Raw genomic sequence first — 15,039 nt, 5'->3', positions numbered from 1 at the left:
AACAAACAAAAAACAACATCAACCCTGCCCCCTTCTCATGACCTAAATAACCTGGCTGTAAAGTGGTACCATTACCCATGCACTGCAAGTGTATCTTGATAAGTTTGATTTACACCCTTTAAAATACAGCAGTGTGGATTTAGGATTCTGTTTTCCACTGTGTAAAAAATAGATGTTGGATCCAGAGCCCATTTAAACTCCAAGGGAACCTTTCCATTGACCATAGCAGTTACTGGATCAGACTTAGTATGAACCGCTTTTTCAAAAGAATGTATGACTCTCCTCTCACTTTATTTGAGAACTAACCATGTCCCTCTTGTCTTGTTTCCAAGGTGATAGTCTGGGGAAACTATGGACGCATGGAGCGCAAACACTTCATGGGAGTAGCCAGGGTTCTCTTGGAAGAACTGGATTTGTCAACCTTAGCCATTGGCTGGTACAAGCTTTTCCCGACCTCCTCAATGGTAGATCCCACTACCGGTCCACTCCTACGCCAGTCCTCACAGCTTTCTCTGGAGAGCACGGTGGGACCTTGCTGTGACAGGTCTTAATGAGTAAGGAAAAGGGAACTGCTTCTGTTTTTTAAACATGCTGTCAAGGTTTTGTTTGCTGGAACTCTGACCTCAAGTGCGGTGCATGTTCAATCAGTTCTTATGGAGCTGGAAGAGGAGGATAACCCAGTGACCTTAGACAGAAGACAAGGGAGAGGGCAGTGCAATCCTCTCCATCTAAGTTGGAGGTGCCATGGGGCATGAGTCCTAGTTGTCAGTTATCCATACCCCTCATGTTTAACTTCTCTCACAACCATTCTGGCACCCTTATTACAGATCACCATTTACCCTAGAAAGTCACAGCATCATTTTTTTTGAGCAGGGAAGGTATTTTAACTTTGTACTTTATGAATTTCCAAACCAGACTTTTCTGGCATTGCCTGAAAGGTTCAGATGCAAACATCTGATCAGAAGAGAGCAGGGATAGCAAGCTTTTATGGGAGCTTTGTGTTTTTTATACAATCTTTCTCCTTAAAAATGAATTAATAAAAAAGGAACTCTTTCTTTAGAGTAAATTCTACATCAAAGAATCATGTTAGTTGTAAAACAATTGTTGGTTTGTTTTTAAACTGTGCCAAATTACCAGCAAGTGTCTTTAATACATTCTTGGCTAACACTGCTGATGAAGCATATTTGATAGGAAAATGAATAGAGCATACTTTACTCAGACCAGACAGTTCTAATGGAGGCACTTAGCATGATAATTAGCTGCAATTTTGCTCAGAGAAACACTGAAAGTGGAGCTGAACATCAGACTTTCAGTTTGCGATGTGGTTTACTAGCACGTTGTCAGATAAAACATTCCACAGTTTACAAACTCCTTCCTTTTTGCCCTGCGTCCCTTACTCTACCTTCTGCATTCTGTCCATCTTTTCTGTGTACTGGTACATATCTTATAAAGTGCTACCCTTCTTCTGCCAAGATGTCATGCTGTGAGTTAACTGGAAATAATAGTTTTATTCAATGAAAGGAAAGGGTGTGATATTTCTGGGAGTGCAGCAAAGAGAAACTCAACTTTTCATCTTGTAAGGGGTTCTAGAGAGGGACTCAACTTGTCCCCTTCCATGCTTAAAGAAGGTGGGTTTGCCCAAGATGACCCTGTTAATACACAAGCATTGTTAGGTGTATTGAAAGAGGAGGACACTTTTCCCAGAGTGCAGAAAGAGGTGGTGGTTGGGGAATCTAACAGATGCTCTAGTCATAACATATGTAGATTTTGCTTTAAGGACAGCAACAGAGAACATCCATTGCTAGTTGTAAGTAAATGCAGGTTAACCCTGTAATGTATATTCTGTAAGCTGCTGAGCAGACAGTAGCTGCTGTTAAAGAGAGTCATATATACTAGAGCAGTGGAGGTAATGTGCTATTTGTATTAGATTGTTCAGGTGATACAAAATCTTATGCTTGGAAACACCCATTCCCCAAAGCCAAGGAGAATTTTTTAGAAGGCTGACAGATTTCATGGGGTTCTCTTTATGTGGGCCTTTCTGCTAGATTTCTTGTCATAATTTTTAATGGAGATTTGGTGGCTAGTGCCTCAAAGTAGGTGCAAGGAAATATTTTGTTTGGTGATTTAAGAAGCCGAGGTCCTATGTAATGCTCAGGAACCAGCAAATTCCTGACTTGTCATTGAAACACACTGGATGTGTCAACATGTGGACCACAAATATGTCAGAATATAAGCATGAAGTTTTATAGGATGGAAAAAGTGCTTGTGGTGATTGCTTGTCTGTGGCATTTTAAATTTATTTTGAAGCAATTACAGAATAGGTGCAAAAATAATGGACCCAACAACGAGCTCTGTAAAAACTGATATAATGTAAAAGGGGAAAGGGACATAAACCTAAGAATTTTAAGAGTCTCAAGATAGTAAAGTTTCAACATTTCAGTCCACTCTCTTAATTTCTTTGGTAAACTATGTCTCTGGCCTCACTCTAATTATTTTTTCCTAATTGTATTAGACAATTTCTGTATATTAGCTGACAAAAGTTTGTTGCATGCTGGTCAAACTATGTTGTGACTCTTTTTAAAAAAACAAAAAAGCACATTAACTGTAATTCAAGTCAACACCTTTTCCTCTTGGTATGTAGTAAGTACTAGGCAATATTGTACAATATGTGTATGAACTAGAATAGATTAGGTAGATTTAGTGGTTTGTAGCACTGGATCTTTTAATAACTACGTCTTTAAAAGGACTATGGGAAAATACAAATACATTCCAAGCCTGATAACTGAATGGCAGGGGTCCTATATTCAGTTATTTAGAAAACTTTTTATTGGTATATGGTTTGGACATTATCTACCTGTATATCTAGTTAGTCACATTTTACCTATGTTCATTAGTATGTATGCAACTTTTTGAAACCTTTAATTAGGAGTTGGGGGATGATATACACCAAACTAAGTACCTTCAAGAAATCTCCTTTTGGGACTGGCTTTGGTCCTCCATGAACAGGAAATTCCACAGGGTTTTTGTCCCCCTCTCCAAAAACTCTGCAAGCTCAATGTGATCAGTTTAGTTAAAAATAGGACTTATACAACTTTGACTGTCTTGTCTATGTTTTTTATTACATTAAAAGGTCTTTGTCAGGTTAAATTCTTATTCTATAAATTGTATTTCCTCTCCTGTGTTATTTTATTAACACCTGATAGTATGAAAACTGAAACTAGTTTTCACCATCTGTTTGATGCTGTGTTGTTTATCTTCTGTTGCTCTGGGATCAGGATAGTGGGCTAGTAAGTTTGCTTCTGTTTCTTGTCAGTTTCACTTCCTGTTTCTTATGGACTAAGTCAATGTTGCAATGTCTGGTTCCATACACTGTAGGTCATACTTAGAGGCAAATAAAAAGTTTTCACTGAGATTAAAACAAAGCAGAACAAAATCACAGCAACTCTTCTAATGACTCATGCAGGCATAGAGATGAAGGGCAGGCCAGGTCCTTACAATCATAGCCCAAACTTCTCCATTTCTCAGGCTATAGAAGCTCACACTGTGGCTTCTGCATTTAACTTAACTCACTAACTTTGGGTAGAAGTAAAGGAAATATTTTCTAACCCCCAGTTTTTAAATAAAGACGCCAAGCGATAGAGAGTCCAAGCAGGGTCTTAAGCTTAGAAAAGCTTATTTTTGCCAAACCTAACTTTTTCATCCAACTCCAAGATAATATGATGTGGTAGCTCTAACTTCTGCTCGGGTCAATTAGAGTTTGTAAAAGTAGCAGTTGTCTTGAGCAGTTAGCATCTGAAATGTGAATTTTGGTCTTCTTTTAAAAAAGGCAAAACAGTTGTTTTGTGTTTAAATCTAGGTGTTAGTTATTATTGTTCTTTTTTTAAGCAAAAGGAGTGGTACATACGTGGTGTGCGAGTAAAGAGGACCGAGTATGGAGACTAGTTAGTGTCTGCCCAAGGCAAGGTTGATTCTCCATTTCTTTAATTCCAAAAGCTATGCTTAATCTTGATGGGAGGCTTGGTTTCAAACAGAATGAAGGCTCAGTCCGTGGATATTAATTTATTTGTTTCTATACTTTTTTCAATGAGAGGATGGTGATGACCACATCACTGAGGACAAAATTATCTTTTCCCATTGATAATTCTATGAACACAAGAAGAACAGAATATTAGAAGTGAGAGAACTGTTCTGTTAGTAAGCTGAACACACAGAAGCCATGTTGGGCAAAAAATCTGATGTTCCATCCTCCTGGTGTTGCTTTCCTTTCTCTCAACCCATTTGGCATGATATAGAGACAAAACAAGATCCCCACCCTGCAACTGAATCAGTAGAGACAGACCAAGGGAACCTCCACAGACCCAAGGCATTAGGGTTTAGTCTCTGCAAGTCTGTCTGGAAGAAAAGGGCAAGGGAAACCTTGGCCTGATCCTGGCTCAAAAAGTGTATCCCAACTTCACAGCAAAGGAATTTTTAGGGAGATCACTGAACTCTTGCGCTGTATATATTTAAAGTTTTTAAATACTGGATCCTTTATCAATCTAGTGTTCCAAAATCATAGGTCTTCTGGAGTCAGAACATTACAAGTTCCTCTATAAAGTTGAGGCAGTTAGAAGAACCTCATCCTAAGCATGGTTGGTAATGGGTAGACAGCAAGACAACTTTTTTATGAAATTCATTTTGAGTTAGTTTATTACATGCTATTATTAATATTTTAAAACAGGATAAATATTTTTCTTTAAAAACAAGATAGCATATGTTTTTTAACAGATGACATGATTTAGCATTTTCAAAAGCATTTAATGCTTTGGGTATGAAGTTTACTCATTCTTCTGATTTATATGTTCTTTGTTATATTTTATCAACATTTTTTCCAAAAACGAACAGGAATCTGTAAATAACAACCAGAAAAGAGTCCTATAGAAAGTTCTGTTGAAACTGATCATTAAATTATTATTAAAATATTTGTTAACATTCATTAAATCTCAGCTACTATCCAAGCCTTTGTTGAAGAACTTGATGTTGTATTTTCAAGATGAAAACTACTTAGCTAGTTTTGTCATAATTCTGTATTCTGTATAAAAATCTTTTTATAAAGAAAGTCTAATAGGCTAACAAGCAATAATATATTCCATTTGATGTGCACAGATTGTGACTTGCAGGCTGTAGTACATATTGTTGATAAAGTATATAGTTGTCTTCATTCTTAATGACATCACTTTTTAAAAGGACCATATTAACTTTGAAGGTATGGTTAATAAAATGAAGATGGGGCTATTGCCATGCGAGAAACATTCATTATGATATAGACTTGCCCATCGACATGAGATCTCTCTTAGGTTATGAATGCAACACAGCTGTAGGTAACTTCAAACTACAGCTTTAATAATAGTTTCAGTGTAAACTTCATGACTGTTTCAGTCTCCCTGATGTTCTTAGGCAATTCAGTATTTGTAGTTCGATAAGGTTTTCCCACTGCCACTGCAGCGCCTCAGACTGTGAAAAACTTTGCACTCTGGGGTTATGCCAATTCTGCCCTCCAGCTGTGGTTCTCTTTAGGATACCACAGGCAAACTAAAGGCAGATTTTACTGAGTGGTATACTGAGCTGCTCATTAAAGCTTTTGTGGGGTTTTTTGTCCATTCCACAGATGGCGTTTTGTCATTACAAAAAATCCACCCAAGATGGAGATAAACATAACTTTGTAAAGTATAACGTGGGATAATGCATAAGCCAGTGACAGTCCCATGCAGTTCCACAGAAAGTTAGATAATGCTGGGTTCATTTAAAGACCATTCCAAAATGGCAGGACCAGAAGATAACTAGATTTTAAGAATGTTTTAGTATTACAAGATGCAATGTATATTCAATGCAAAATAAAATGTAGGTCTTGCAATGAGTTCGGATGCTCCTCCATGTGAGCTCCCCCGTGCATCAAGGAGTCTATGGAGAAATCCTCATGTTGATTTCAAACTTACTAAGCTCTTGGCCAGGTTTGCAATGACATGCTGGGCAGAATAACATAGCAGAATAAACTTCCATACATCAACCCCAGTGTGGCAGACTAGAATGTTTATACTGTCAATAACTGAATATACCCTGGTAATAAAAAGACTGGTAGCTGACAAGCCTGTGTCCATTATCTCGGACTCCAACTGAACTAAGCTATTATATATATGTAGTCCCGCTTCTTCTAATGGGATTATAGGTGGTTTCGACCTCCAACAATATGGCCACTATCTTGTTAACTTGTCAAATCCCCATCTATGCTTCACCCCTACATGACCAGCACCAACATAAAAATGATACTTCAGGCAGCAACAGAAAATTCCACTCCCTCCCGACACGTACACAACCTTGGCAGCAGTGTCTTTTTCCCAGGGAATCTCTAACTTTTCTTCAAAGCATGAACGCTTCTTAATGGAGATGTTGTCTTGAGGTCTTGCCCTCCCATTAACAATGGCTCAGAGGCAAATCTCCTTGCTTTGAAACACAATCTCTCCTTGGTTGCTACTGTCATCCCTTCCTGGGTAGACAATTTCTTCCAGCTTGAGCTTCTTCTAGAGCAATATGTAGCAGCTGAAAACAAGGAGGAGGAAAGAAGCCTGCCAGTTCTCAGCCAGTTCTCTACACAGCACCAGCAAATGCAGCTTAGGACTTACCGGTCTGTGTCTTCATCACTTTCCAGAGCTGTAACATGAAACAGACTTCTGCAGCCCAGATATTCAGAATTTGCCTTTCTGTAGCAAGTTGCATGCCTTGGGAGCTGTGACACAGCCTCGTCTGTGAGAAAAGGGATTACTTGAGTCCTGGCCACTGAGCAATAAGTGGTTAGGAGAGAAAACCAATCAGAAGGCCAATTTGGAACAAATCCCAGTCTTTATTCATGCAAATTCCCACTAAAACCAAGCTGAGTTGGCTGAATAATAACTGCAGCACTAAGCCTTAAGGGCCAGGTTTTAAAATGGGTTTCAGTGCCTAAAGATTTAGAGAGGTTCAGACTGAGATTCTCTGCAGAACTTTAGAATATCCCGCCAGATACCTATCTGAATGTCTAGGTGCCTACATACCTTTACAGTTTTGTCAGGTGGGTTAATACTGTTTGATCCATCACAACCTCTCACTCCTCCATTTCCACAAATCTGTCTTCTCAAGTGGAGTGTGTCATTTTGAGATATTTAGAGGGGAGAAAAGATTTAGAGTAATAGAAAAGGCCCTCTCACCAAGCCATGTGAGAGGGCCTTTTCTATTAGCTGGATGGTGACACACCATGGAGTCATGGCCTGTTCTCATTTCATAAGGGAAGAAACAGTAGGCAACCCCCCCCAGCAGGTGAATCAAGCTACATCCCCACAGGGATTGCTCTGATCCCAAGATGAGGGTGGGGAGAGTGCATGGCAGAAAGGACTGGCTTTTTAGGCAGCTCTCCATTTTGAGTTGGAAAGGAATCGTGGGCATGGACAATTGCATTGTTGAACTAGCCAGGACTAAGGACAGTGCCATAAACTGCCACCTGCTTAGATGCAAAACTCTCAGCCATTTTCATGACAGCTTTGCCTCCAGATCAATGGCAGGCTTTTCCCCTAGGAGGAGCTTCTAGCAAGGATAGAGCAGAATCTGTGACTTCAAATTCCAGACAGACTATCAAGGTTAGGGTAGATGGAATCAGGAGGGGAGCGCTCCCCCTACCAGCAATAAGGCAAGGGCAGCTGTCCCTTCACACTTCTCTGTTCCACTCCTCTTGCCTCTCCCTCAGCCAGTTCTCTCCTTTTGATAGGATTTTTCCTCCTCAAGGTCCCAGCTTTATTTCAAATGACAGAGATTGGAGGCTGATCTTGGCTCCAGGTAGGTGCCACTGGGCTGACGTATTTCATTCTCCTGGGGCCACTACTGCATCCAGACACTGCTGAGAAGTGAGACCAAGTCAGCATGGGGTTGAGCCCATCATCAACCATCCTTAACCTAAGATGCAACTCCTGTGAGGCTTTCTGCATCACCCATGCCATTGTGCAGGCCAGGGATGGTGATGACACCCAGCTCTGTCTTCTCTAGCATTTCTACCATAGTGCAGCCACTTTCTGTCCTGTGTGGAAAAGTAGCTACCAAACTTCCTAGTGTAGATGCACACTCAAGACCTGGTCCTGCTGCAGCTGCTAAACAGATTGGCCACTTGATCTCTGGGGGACCATTCACATCAGGATTATCCACAGGAATAAGTGCTGCAAAGCCTGGTCCTTAATCTGGGATTAAAGTTTAAATTACCTCGAGGTAGCATTGTGTAAGTCTCCAAAGAACCCAGCATTCTCTGTGTATAACCAGCAAGGAACTGCTGCATTCCTAGAGCATGACAACCTGATCTCTCTTTTGACTGTTGTCCAGTCTGATCTTCTTTGGTTTCCACTTGGCATCTCTGTGGTTTGATCAGTGCCCAGGTTGTCGTGCTGGTGCTCTCGCTGTCACAAGGAAAGCTGCTTTAGTTGGACAGAGACCATTTTGACTTATTTGCCACTCTCCTTACATTATGGCATTCACGGGGGAGACTGTCAAAGGGCCAAGTGGCAGCAAAATGCCTAACTCCTGTTGCCTGTTAGAGGCAGGCATCCCTGGCTGACACTTGAGCCACTAAAACGTTCCTCTGTATTTTCATGCATGACTCGGCTAAATCTCATGCATGACTGCATTGCAGGAGATGTGCAAACACACATGATCACCTTTCAGTGACCAGGAGGCTGGCATCCCAGTTCTCCAGGAGTCACAGGAGCACTGCCCCCACAGTGAATCACTTGCAAGGTATGTGGACTCCCTTGGGTGGAAACCTTTGGAGCAGATTGCTCCATCCATATCGCACTGTAGTCCGTGAAGCGTGGTGTGACCCGGCGCGCCATGCATAGCGCCGTTCGTGGGCTAGTTGTCTGTATTTAAAGGAGGGTTCTGCTGTACTTTTTTCCTGTCTGTAGGTTTTATTCAGCCAATGTGTTGACGATTGAGTGATTTACAATTCAGTGTTCAGCTAATGACAATGTTGATAATGGTGATAATAAAAACCTTTTTTTTTCCTAAATCAGATTCAAGGATTTTCATTGAATACATCCATTACCTATCATAACCCATGTCCTGGCTACTAAGGTTTTGCTGGCCCAGAGTTTCAAATTGCCCATTTGTTCTCCCACTAAACACTTTAATTGTCTTGCATATGAACACAACGTCCACCACTTCCCAGGGCTTGGACTTATCACAGGTGATGAGCTTAGGACACTGCTGATGCCCTGTCTCAGGTAGAAATTGCCCCACACAGTGCTTCCCTATCTAATCAGGTCTTGAACAACTCTGGCAATAAGGCCATAAATAATACGAATAGCTTGCTGCCTGAAATCACCTGAATCTGGAACCTGCTGGAGCGACAGCAGCAGGGCAAGTGTGTGCACTTCCAGAATGCAGCCTGATCATTCAGGTGATTCATACCTGGCTGGTGGCCCAATCACAGGCTGTTCTCTCCATGTGTCTCCTATTCAAATACATGGATTCGAGTGGACTGGACAAGCAAGCAGCACACACTCAGTGTCCCTCTGCAAGCGGTGACTGGGCCTCAAGATACTACCTTTGATGGCCAAGGTAGAGCTAGGCTGGGCAGAAGAGGCATGCTGTAGGATCTTCCTGCCAGTCAACCCCTTTTCCAGGACAAATGGTAGAAGATAGGGCAAGAAAATAATGCCCCAGTCCCACTGCTGACTAGTCACAGAAAGTGTCACTGTGGGCCTGTTCAGCATAGTTTCTTGCTTCATTATCTGAGACTTTAAGCTCCCCTAGTGTATTGGGCTCATGGCCAGAGCATGGCAGAGATTTCTATGCTGGGGTCACCAGCCTGCCTTGGTGGGAGGGACATGGAGGTGGGGGAAGAATGAAAGGGAAAGAAGAAGAAAAAGAAAAGGAGTAAATGATACAGACAAGGTGGGAGAGGAAGGCAGAGGGAGTCTCCAACAGAGCTGATGGCTAGACAGTCCAGCCAGCCCAATCCAGTTCGATGCAGAGATCTGAATGGCTTCATCTCCTGCTGTCAAACCATCACCAACTTCCAAAAGCAACATCAGGCTCAGGCAGTTGCTAAGCGACTGGTGACCTTAACATCAATATTGCCTAGCAACTCAAGCTCGGTAACAGCAATAATAACAAATGAGCAGGTGCCCTGCCTTTCTGGGCTGTCAAATCATTACCAGCTCCATTCTGTGTTTGAGAAACATGTTCTGTGCTGTGGACGTCACACCTGTCAGTTCCCAGGGTGTTTTGACATGGGTTGCTGTGCATTTAATTTGTGCTGTGGATGCTGTGTCTGGTGAGTGATGACAGAGCCATTTAATGCAGTGAGCTCTGGCATAAAGTCGGGGCAAGTGGGGGGGTGCGTAAAGAATCCTTCAGCCTCTGAATGCTTTTCTCATCAGAGGCCCTCTGGCTCCCAAAACCAGTCACCAGAGGTTTGCTCTTAAACAGTTCACATGAAAAGGCCTGTGGACTTTGTCTTTTCACAGTCAAAGAAAAGCTGCTCTTTGCTTTGGAAAATGGCTCCAAGAGAAGAGGATACTGACTGCACATGGGCAAGGATTATCAAAAGTATGTTGCAGGGGTTATGATGACTGAAGCACGAGTCACAAGCCCGAGATCAGCCTCAAAGCAGGCTGGGAAAATGGGCCCATGCCTGTGCCATGTGCATGCAAACATGGTAGCAATCCAGCAGCAGTAGTACAACTGCACAAAGGCATGGTCTGGCATGTGTGCAGTTTAAGGCATGAACACTGCATGCCCTCAGAGGCTGGGGGGGCACAGTAAGCTCCCAGAGGCGGTGGCGGCGCTGTCGGCAGTGGGAGCATGGTGGCGGCAAGCAGGGAGCTCCTGCAGGCAGCTGCAGCACTGTCAGCAGGGGAAGGGGCGAGCACTGACCAGTGGTCGCTAACCACCCATGGATGCCACCGGCAGCATTGGCAGCAGCCAGCAGTGATCGCGGACCGCCCACAAACACCACCGGCAGTGTCAGCAGCAAAGTGGGGAGGGGGGGCAGGTGGCGAGCAGTGACCGCTCGCAGGCACCGCCGGCAGTGTCAGTGGCACCTTTTTCCAGGGGGTGCACTGCCACATGCAAGGGGCGTATGTACACCCATGTACACCCCCTATGCATCGCCAGTGGTTCAAGGTTTACCCAGACAGCTTGGGCTTTCAGGTGCTGGTCTGCTCTGGCTCATGCAAATGTGACTGCACATTGGAGGAACCAGCTACAGATAGGCACTTTGTCATGCTGAATTTCCAAGTTACTGCTGCTCTTTTTTTCTCTCTGGGACATTCTCAGCCCTGGCATAAACAGGAGCCCAGCTCCAAGTGGAGTCAGGAGGAGTCTGGTGGCCTGCCTCAGAGCCTGTTTTCATTGGGAGATGTAGTAATTTATCAAAACTGTAAAACTGACAGGGGAGCAGCAGCCTGTTAATAAAATGAAATATTATTGGGGGGGCTGGCCCCCACCCTTTCCTCCTGCAGGGCCGTTGCAGGGCCGGCGCATGCTGGTGCTGTACGTGGTGGCAGCAGAGCACACGGTGGGGGCGCTAGGTGCGGCACCGCGGAAGCAAGGTCTGGGAATGGCACTGCAGGACAGCGGTGCCACGGTGCTGCTGCTGTCTCTGGTTGCCGCAAAATTAATTTCAGGGAGCTAAGCCCTGCTAGCCCCGGCCTTCTGCCACCTATGACAGCATCACAGAGCAAGAGGCCAAAGTCCCCTGCACCCTCATCTCCAAGCACTTGCCCTAGGCCACAAGCCCTGTCTCCTGTACAGAAAGGAGAGGGAGGCAAGGCCTGTGTGACTGCAGTGAGAGGTGTGAGTGCAGCATGTGGAAACATGCCAAGCTGGCTTTCATGTACCTAGCCAGGGCTGCCTGGACTTCTTTGTGGGCCACCCCTTATGTCCCCAGGGTCCCGAAAGGGTGTGTATGGTCTTTCCTATTGGGTATTGCCTGCTGTTGGTGCCTGAGCGAGCTGGATTAACCAGGGTATGTCCACTCACGCTTCACTTACACCTCTAATTGCAGGGTGGACATCCCCTCAGACAAAGCTCCAGGACAGTTACCTCTCACCAAGCCCCTACACTAGATGGAAGAGGGCTCTTCTCACCAGCTGCCCTATCAGCTCTCCTGCTGCCGGCACCCTGACCTGACTGTTGCTCCCACTAACTCTGTGCTCCAGGTATCGGAGAGCACCCTGCATCTCTTCAGTCCAGCTGACAGCTCTGCTGCTCCTTGGGCCTGAAGAGAGCTCAGTTCTGCAGGACTTCTCCTAGTTTCTCTGCTGTGCAGGGGCTCAGCCCAGCATGACACAGCACACAGCCTCCCTATGGCAGGAACTGCTAGTTTCACTGGTGAGCTTCAGGACGCCTGAGTCCTTCCAACAGGTCTCTGATGTCCTGCAGCAGCATAGTGACAGGTCTCAGGACCATGAGGGTGCCAGTGTCCCCTCACCCTCACTTTCTGAGTGTCTCCCCTGCAGGCCCACCTCTGCCATTCCAGCTGTGTGTGGGGAGAGTACAGGTAGCTGGCATCTTCTCTGCAGCCAAGATGATGAGCCTTTGGCTCTTTCCATAGCCACCACCACAACAAGAGGACATAAGGAGAGGCCATGGGGGCACGTGGGTCTCACATAATTGTGTTATCTGAATAACCACACAAGTGCCAGGTTTTGCTCCATGCATACAGCTGCTCTGGCTGCTTAAACACAGAACAAAGTGAACCTTACTGAAAGGCTCACAAAGTATGAAATGGGAATACTCTAATCTGGTGCACTACAACCTTGGATGCAAATATTATATTCTCCCCTCTGTAACTCTTCATGGGCCACTTTGCAGCCCGTACGTTCCTTGAGGGAAGGACTGCACATCTGTAAGTTTGAGATGCAACCAAAACAACATGGCCTGATTGTGACCAGTACCTGAATATACTGGGCACATTGTGGTTTCTTCAACAACTGCCCCTGCCCTACCCACAGCCAGGCCTGACCCTCACCAGGGGGTTCTGTTCCTCCCAAAGGGGTATTTGAGGCATACCTCACAGCCCTTCTTCTAGAGGGTGAAAAGGGCTGAATGTCAACTCCCTGGTAGCGCTGCCCCAGCCCTGCTGTATTTCATCTCAGTCATGATGCTCTTTGGTATCCATCAGAACCAAAGCTGCCAAAGGCTCATCAAATACTGGTATATGATACATAGGATAAGTGTTCATTCATCCTTACTGCCTGCATTATGGTGACACAGAGTCAGGTTTAGTTCTTTGGGTTTTTAATTGACTTTTCCATGAGAGGATGGTCTAGAACTTGTCATCTCTCACATGAAGGCTCCCTTACGGTCCAAGTATCTGTCCCTGGGCTCCAGGGAATCTCAGCAGGTAAATTATTTCCCAAACTCGAGGTATTTTTGGTTAGCCAACTCTTCCTGCATTTGCCCACCAGATGGCACTCCCTCTCTTCAGATCCTGAGCTTGTCTCCAGGTTCTGAGCAAAGCAAGGATCTTCCCTGTCACTCATTTCATGAGACATCTCTTCCAATCCTATGACCCAGTCTCATGCATTTGCACATACTGTAGGAAGCCGCTTGCATTCAAAATACAAGGAGGTAGCTAAGGAAATAGCTCTGTGGCCTGGTGCACAGGCCTGGGACCCAAAAGACTTGGGATCTATTCCAGACTGTTATTCACTTGGTCAAATCACCTTTGCTGAGTCTGCCTCATGTTCCCCTTGTGTACATGAGGGTCAAGGGTATCAACCTCCTGCATGAAGCAATGGCCTCAAGCTTCAACAGGGGAGAATTAGTCTGGAAATTAGAGGAACTTTCTGACTAGAGGGTGGTCAAGCATTGGAAAAGGCTACGTAGAGAAGTTGGGGAATCTCCATCCTTGGAAGTTTCCAAGAGCAAGTTGAACAGACACTTGGCTGAGATGGCTTAGTCAGGGATGCTTCTGAGCAGGGAGTTAAACTAGATGACCTTGTAAGGTCCCTTCCAGTTCTATTTTCCTATGATCTTAAGGTGGGATCCAGCGATGATGAATGTTGTGGCTGCTGCAGCTGAGTTTAGTACAGGAAGGACTTGCACACTCTTGTAACATTCCTGAATTAATGTTTGTTCCTCTAGTTGGATTTTAGGCACTTATATCACTAGCAGGCTGGTGTGTGGTGGCAGAGTGGGGAGGCATGAGTCTGGGTCCTGCTCTAGATATCTGCCATATGCTGTCCTTCACCCACCAAGCTCTCAATGGGTACCTGGTCATTTGAGTGGCACAGTCAAATGCTGGCTGGACATGTTGCTGATCACCTTACTCTCTTGTGTGCCATTAGCTACAGAGATTGGTGTGCCTAAACCATGCTTGGCTGCTGGGCTGGCTGGACCTTTTAAATAAATACATGGACTCCTGGTGCACCCTTACCTGCACAGATACTCATAAGATGGCTGCCTGACCAGCCCAGTTACTTACTTGGGCACCTGTTGGGACATACCTACAGTCTTTACTGAAGTCAATGGGTGGCTGCACACACCACAGATTTTAATCCTGATTAAATTAAATAGGTTTATAACATTTAAACTCATTTATTTTGGAGCCTCGCATCAGTGTTTGCATGCACTAGGTTTTCAAATGAATTAAGCTTTGGAGCATCGCATCTGTGTTTTTCAAACAAATTAAACCTGGTCCCCGGATGGTGCTGCAGGAGAGCAGGACGATTCAGTGCTGCCCCCCCACTCCACCCCTGGCCCAGGGCTCCCCACCCCATGCCTGTGCCCTGCCATGTAGCTGTGGAAGCAGGGAGCCAGCAAACCACACAAGAAAAGAAAAAGTTGAAGCAATTCAGAAGCGAAAGCAATTTGAATGGGTGAACTACAAAAAACTTGCAGTGCCATCTGATGAACAAAGAGGCTCATTACACATCTTTGAGTGCCTTTGTGTTTGCACGCAATGAATCCATGGACGTGGCACTTTAATTCCCATTGAGCCAAACTAAACTATATCCAAGGAGTTTTAGTTTAATGCAC

General features: G+C 44.5%; 1 protein-coding gene across 2 annotated transcripts in view; it reads left to right on the top strand.

The window, feature by feature from the left end:
* The window catches only part of RIMS4 (regulating synaptic membrane exocytosis 4), a 98,615-nt gene extending 89,557 nt beyond the window's left edge, over positions 1–9,058 (top strand). Inside the window, exon 7 of one of the 2 annotated variants that reach the window (XR_009464324.1) lies at positions 333–416. Coding sequence is in view for 1 of the 2 variants with exons in the window: in XM_059733184.1 (XP_059589167.1) it covers positions 333–551 (219 nt within the window). In the remaining variant the exon portion in view is untranslated. Of the gene's footprint in view, positions 1–332 lie in introns of both variants that reach the window. The other variant, XM_059733184.1, reaches the window with a different exon arrangement.
* The last annotated feature ends 5,981 nt before the right edge of the window (positions 9,059–15,039 follow it).

This window comes from Alligator mississippiensis, chromosome 9 (assembly GCF_030867095.1).
Source record: "Alligator mississippiensis isolate rAllMis1 chromosome 9, rAllMis1, whole genome shotgun sequence".
In the NCBI taxonomy this organism is placed as follows: domain Eukaryota; kingdom Metazoa; phylum Chordata; order Crocodylia; family Alligatoridae; genus Alligator; species Alligator mississippiensis.
This window is presented reverse-complemented; position numbering and strand designations above follow the sequence as displayed.